Raw genomic sequence first — 7,029 nt, 5'->3', positions numbered from 1 at the left:
CCCCCGGTACATGAGTCCCCAGCTCACCACCCTGTCCTCCTTTCCCCTGCTCAGGTCACCTCTCTGACAACCTGTTAGCAAGCTCTCCTAAGGTCTTGATTGACATCCGAACTGACCAGTCGCAGTGAGCTCTTGAGTTCCCTTACAAGTCAGCCCACCAATCGCCTTCCCGGAGGCTTAGAATCTCCGCCCACTTGTTGCTTTGGGAGTCCCATAAGATTAAAGCCCCAGCTCACAGCGAGCAGCCCGGTGATCCCGGAGAGGAGGCTGCGCTCTGCCTGGGCTCGTTTCTCACTTCTGCTGCATAAATGACCGCACACAGCAGGTGAAGAACTCTGCGGAACTTTACCGGGACTTGTGAGCTCAGACACCGGGTGAATATAACGAGCAGTGTCCCTGCCACCACCAGGACACCCGCAATGCTGCTGCTGGGACTTGTATGGCTGCTGATCGGGACTGCACAGAGCAAGGGGCCCCTGGACGGCTCTCACCTGTCCTATGGACCCCTGGAAGAAGAGATCGTGGTGGCCAACAATGGGATCCGGGTGCCCTTTGGCAGATCTGTCTACCTGGACCCGGTTCTGGATCTGGTGATCCAAGTCCAGCCTGGAGACAAATGTCACATCAGTGTCCTCAGAAATGACCCCTTGTCTCAAGGTGGACCTGGCCACCTGTCCCCCAACAGGTTCCCCTGTGAGTTCGGAGCGCGGGAAGTGAAATATTCCCACCTGGGAGCCAGGAGCCCCTCCAAGGACAGATTGAAGCTGCTGCTCCGGTATGACACCCAGACCCGAACCATAATCATCCCATTCATGATTGAGGTGGAGGTTCTCTTCACCCAACTGGAAGTGGTCACCAGGAACATGCCATTGACTGTGGAGAAGCTGCTGGGCACCAGCAATCCCATAGATAAGAAGATCCTTGAGTTGACTTATGATAGGACTTTTGAGGTGTGCAGGATCACACCTGTGGTGGGACTGGAAGGACTACCAAGGTATGGGAGGTTATTACAGAGTCCTAACCATATGATGGACTGTGGAGAGTTTCTACAACAAGGTGTCCGCTACCAACACACCGCTTCTACCCAGTCCCCCAACAAGGACTTCATACCCATGCTGGTGGAGCTACACGATAAGGTAGGCAACCTTCTCAAACAAGAACATTTCCAGATTTTGGTGCGTATCAAGGAAGGTTTGGAGAATACACGACCCAAGCCCAGTTTTATAGCCATGATGATGATGGAGGTGGACCAATTTGTCATGACAGCCATAACCCCAGATATGCTGGCTGCAGAAGACTTAGAATCAGATCCTAGAGAACTTATATTTAATGTCACATCTAATTTTGGTCCAGGGCAAGGGCAGATTGTCAGTACTGATGACCGTAATTTCCCCATTACCTCCTTTTACCAGCAAGACTTGCTGGATCTCCGCATTGCCTACAAACCTCCACCTGAGGACTCTGATAATGAGCGCATTTTTGAAGTTGAGCTGGAGGTGGTGGATACTGAAGGAGCAGTGTCAGAACCGTTCTCTTTTATGATTGTTGTAAAACCCATGAACACAATGGCCCCTGTGGTTACTAGAAATACAGGACAGCTTCTGTTTGAGGGACAATCTAGACCACTCTCTAGTGCCCAGAATCTGCAGATCAGTGATGAGGACAATCTGGATGATGTTAGAGTGACTGTGTTGGATGGTTTAAGGCACGGGCAGCTGTACCTGTTAGGATCCACACCTGAGAACTCAAAGTTTTTCACAGCCTCTGACCTGGACCAGGGCAGAGTTATCTATCAACATGATGGTAGCGACACTTATAGTGACAACATTATCTTCCGTATGACTGATGGAAAGCATGAAGTAGAGTTCCTTTTTCCAATCACTGTGGTGCCAACAGATGATGAGCCTCCTATAGTAAATGCCAACACTGGGTTGATGCTTTCAGAGAAAGAAGTGGTTCCTGTAACTCCACTGTCATTAAGTGCTACAGATATTGACTCAGAGGACTCAACCATACGTTTTACTTTAGAGTTACCTTACTCAACCCTGGGACAAATGGTCCTGCGCCAATCTGAGATACCTGAAGATCCCTCTGAATGGCAGTATATCCCTGATCTAAAAATATATGAGAAGGAGGTGAGAGAATGGACACAGCAAGATATATTGGATGGCAAATTATATTACAAACATGTTGGGCCCCATAGCACTGTACCAGTCATGGACCAGCTTATCTTTAGAGTCCAAGATGACAATGATCCTCCAAATCAATCTGGGGAGCACACCTTTGTTGTAAAAATAAACCCTATTGATGACTTACCTCCTGAACTGTACCCAGGTACCACTCTTAAGATGGTAGTGCAGGAGTATCATTTAACTTATTTTAGAAAGAAATTTCTTCGTTATACGGACTTAGATTCCGATGACAGGGACCTGAAATACACAGTGACAATCCCTCCATCGGACACAGATGACAACAACCCTGCCATGATGGGTTTCATAGTCCTTACTGAAAACCCAGATCAAGTTGTCACAGAGTTCACTCAAGCTCAGATAAACCATCATAAGATTTCCTACAAACCACCAGACCTAGAACTTGGAATTACCCCACGTGTTGTACAGTTTCACTTCACCGTGGAGGACATGTCTGGCAATATAGCTGAAGAGGATTTTACCATCTTTTTGCAGCCGGTGGACAACAAACCCCCGAGTATTATAAATACAGGGTTTACAGTTTTTGAAAGGGGAAGCCATGTTATCACACCTGCAGAACTCGATGCCACCGATGCCGACACAGGCATGGACAAAATCACATTTACCCTCACACAGTCCCCAAGGCATGGACAAATATTGTACTCTAACCAAGTGATGGATGTGGGTGAATCTTTTGTGTTGGATGATATCCGACATGGGAAGATAAGCTATATGCACAGCGGAGAAGAGTCTGCAAGTGATTCCTGCACTTTGGATGTAAGTGATGGTGTCCATGTCCTCACAATCATCATTAAAATCACTGTGCGGCTGGTGGATGATGAAGTGCCCAGGGTCATGCTACCAGCTGGGACCATTGGCTCTTATCTGGATGTTTTGGAGGGCAGTTCTGCTGAAATCACAGCTAATGTTATCCAAGGCACGGATGCAGACACAGATGACCTCATGCTAACATTTATTGTTGAAGATCCACCTCGTCTTGGGGAAATCCTGGTGAATGGTATCCCTTCTGAAAGATTTTCTCAAAGAGACATTATTGATGGGGCAGTTATTTATTCCCATATTTCAGGAGAAATTGGGCTACAGAAAATGGAAGACTCTTTCAATTTAACATTATCTGACTTGTCAGAAGAATGGACTTTTGGAGGGAATAGAGTTACTGGAGTAAGAGTAAAAGTGACCATTTTGCCCATTGATAACCAATCCCCCATAGTTACAGTAGATGAACAGTTCTCAGTTATTGAAGGTGAAAAAAATGTTATAACCCCATCCAATTTAAGAGCACAAGATACAGACACTCCCAATGATGACATCCTGTGCACTATCGTTGTCCAACCAACATCTGGATACTTGGAAAATATCTCCCCAGCACCAGGATCTGAAAAATCTAGAGCTGGAACTGCTATTAGTGCATTTACATTGAAAGATATCCGTTTGGGTCATATTTATTATGTTCAAAGCATCCATAAGGGTGTGGAACCTGTGGAAGATAGGTTGACTTTCCACTGTTCTGATGGCATTAACTTTTCCCAGAAGCACTTCTTCCCTATTGTTATCATTCCAACCAATGATGAAAAGCCAGAGATTTTCATGAGAGAATTTGTAGTTATGGAGGGAATGAGTCTTGTTATTGATATTCCTATACTAAATGGGGCAGATGCTGATATCCCAACAGATGAACTTGTCTTTTTTATCACTAAACCACCAAAACATGGAAGTATCGTAAACCAGTTCACCAATGGTACCGTGATAGTCAACAGCTTTAACTTAGAGGACATCAAAGAGAGCTCCACAATTCTTTATGAACATGATGACTCTGAGACCAAAGAGGACAGTTTTGAAATAAAACTTACAGATGGAAAACACTCAGTGGTCAAAACCGTTCTCATTATGATTATCCCCGTGGATGACGAGACCCCTAGAATGACCATTAATGATGGCCTGGAGATAGAGATAGAAGAAACAAAACTGATCACCAACAAAGTCCTTAAAGCTACAGATTTGGACTCTGATGACAAAAGTTTAACTTATATTATACGATATGGACCTGGTCAGGGTTTGCTTCAAAGAAGAAAACCAAATGGTGGATTAGAAAATATAACACTAGGTATGAACTTTACACAGGACGAGGTGGACAGGGAATTAATACAATACCAACACTTTGGCCAAGAGGGCATTCGTGATCTGTTCAAGTTTGATGTCACTGATGGAATTAATCCCCTTATTGATAGATATTTTTATGTTACTGTAGGAGGTATTGATATGGTCTTCCCCGATGTAGTTAGTAAGGGAGTATCTTTGAAAGAAGGTGGCAAAGTCACACTTACCACTGACCTACTTAGCACAAGTGATCTCAATAGTCCAGATGAACACTTGGTTTTCACCATCACAAGGGCTCCGGTGCGTGGGCACTTGGAGTGCACTGATCTGCCAGGGGTGCCCATCACATCCTTCACCCAGCTTCTGTTGGCAGGCAATAAAATCTATTATACCCATACATCAGATGATGAAGTGAAAATGGACAGCTTTGAATTTGAGGTCACTGATGGATATAATCCAGTTTTTCGCACATTTAGGGTATCTATCACTGATGTGGATAACAAGAAACCAATCCTGACCATCCATGAACTAACTGTAAGAGAGAGTGAAAATAAACTAATCACCCCCTTTGAACTTACAGTAGAGGACAGGGACACTCCAGACAAACGGCTGAGATTTGTTATAACCCAAGTACCAGTTCATGGGAAGATTCTGTACAACAACAGTAGACCTGTGACTTCATTTACAAAGCAAGACCTAAATGACAACCTTATCAGTTATAAGCATGATGGCACAGAGACTACCGAGGACAGCTTCTCCTTCACGGTTACTGATGGCACCCATACTGACTTTTACGTGTTCCCGGATACCGTCTATGAGACGAGGCAGCCCCAGATGATGAGGATACGTATAATAGCCGTGGACAATGGCATTCCACAGATTGTGGTAAACAAGGGGGCCCCAACTCTCCGAATTCTAAGTACTGGCCACCTGGGATTTTTGATTACTAACAAGGTCCTGAAAGCTGAGGACAGGGACAGTGCCCACCTTTCACTCCGTATCCGAATCACACAAGGCCCCAGCCATGGATTCCTCATTAATATGGACAAGGGCAACCATAGCATAAACCAGTTTTCTCAAGGTAAGTCCTACATTAATCAGGCAATGTTTGTTGATGGTTCTCAGTTTTGTTTTCGTTATTGTGTTACACAATTGCAACATTTTGCTTTGTAACACTTAAAAGCCTAATTTTGGGGCACATTCCAATGACATTTGAAGTATATCTATATATTTTGAAAGATAAAGTAGAACCATATTTTCTGTTTTCTTTTGGTGTCTGTGTCCCATTGGGTGTTTGCTTTCTCTTAAACTATGTAAAGATGTTAAATTTATGTTGCTGGAAAAGATCCTTTGCATCGTTTCAAGTGACAGTAGCACGAGGACTGTACAGACAGCACTGTTAAGTTCTTTGGAGGGGGACAAGCTGGAGGCACCCTGCTGCGTCCTCCTCCATAGGAAATGACAGTAGTTGTCTTGTTCCTGATTTGGTGATCCGCCATGGTGGATTGTTAATTGAAGCCAGGGGACTGCTGTACACATGCTAGATTTTCGCTCAAAATTATCACCTTGGGCAACAAAAATCTAGCACATGTACCTAAATTTACTGGTTGGTAAGATTCCCCTTTATTTACTATACTGAAGACACAGCCGGAAGTGATTAGAAAATTACCCTGAACAGCTTTCCCCATTACAAGATATCCCTTCTTTTCCTAATCTGGTAACAACTGAATGTGTTATTTGTTTCATCTCTCTTTGTTTGAATGACAAGGGTCACCAGGACAAATAAAGTGAACAAATCTCCCCATCAGGGACACAAGCTGGAATAAAAATCCCCCACTGTAATAAAAATAAAAAACAAATCTATGAATGGTATAATATTGTATATAAATGTTATATTGGTATAAATTGTATAATTTATTATATATGCTTATGATTCCAGTAAAAATAAGTAAGGTTGGAAATAATTTGGGAAAAGGGAGACGCAACTTATCTTATTTGCCCTACAACTGGAAATCATTATCATCTTCACATTCCATTCTTATTGTACACTCCACCTGATTGGTAGTTATGTGGCCCTTAATGTAAAATGCAGCGGGAATGGGGCCAGGATGGCTGGTATGTGTTTAGTACATTCTCTGCACCACAGAACTTATTGGTACATTTTGCTGGAAATAATCTTGTCCAATGACAGTAGAACAAACAAGCTCTGAACATAGAGCAGTGCAGTCCAATGGAGAGGGGAGGGGGGAGGACGAGATAGAGGCACCCCGCTGTGTCCTTCTGCAAAAGATATGGCAGTGGTCATCAACACTCATTCAGTCATTTAGTGATTCATCAAGGCAAATTGCTAAAAGTTATTGGAGGACGTCTGTCACATAATATATTTTTTTGCAAGCAATCATCTAGTGTGCCAGCTTTAGAGAGCTGGCTTTTGGTCTTGTATGCACATCAGATGATTGTTGGCCAAGTACAATGGTTGTAACCATATCCTCCCAGGCAAAGGTCTGACTTTGTCAGACAGTTATTAATCTGATATGTGTACAGTAGTTCCTCAAAGATCAATAATCAGCCCCAGTGGTTTGATGAACAATCAAGCAGGAATGCTCGCTGTTCATTTCAGTGGAGTAGAACACAGCGGGGTGCCACTTGCTCATCCTCCCCTCTCCATAGTGTGGAATGGTGCTGTGTGGTACAGGGCTCATTTGTTCTCCTGTCACTGGAA

The 7,029-nt window shown here is 43.9% G+C and overlaps 1 protein-coding gene across 1 annotated transcript in view; it reads left to right on the top strand.

Moving 5' to 3' along the window:
- Positions 1-261: 261 nt before the first annotated feature.
- The window catches only part of FREM2 (FRAS1 related extracellular matrix 2), a 120,705-nt gene continuing 113,937 nt past the window's right edge, over positions 262-7,029 (top strand). The window contains exon 1 of the mRNA XM_072403953.1: positions 262-5,388. Coding sequence (XP_072260054.1) covers positions 420-5,388 — 4,969 coding nt within the window. The 5' untranslated portion in view covers positions 262-419. The remainder of the gene's footprint in view (positions 5,389-7,029) is intronic.

The sequence above is a fragment of the Pyxicephalus adspersus genome, chromosome 1 (assembly GCF_032062135.1).
Source record: "Pyxicephalus adspersus chromosome 1, UCB_Pads_2.0, whole genome shotgun sequence".
NCBI lineage: Eukaryota > Metazoa > Chordata > Amphibia > Anura > Pyxicephalidae > Pyxicephalus > Pyxicephalus adspersus.
Note: the sequence above shows the minus strand (reverse complement) of the source record. Positions and strands in the feature narration are given on the sequence as shown.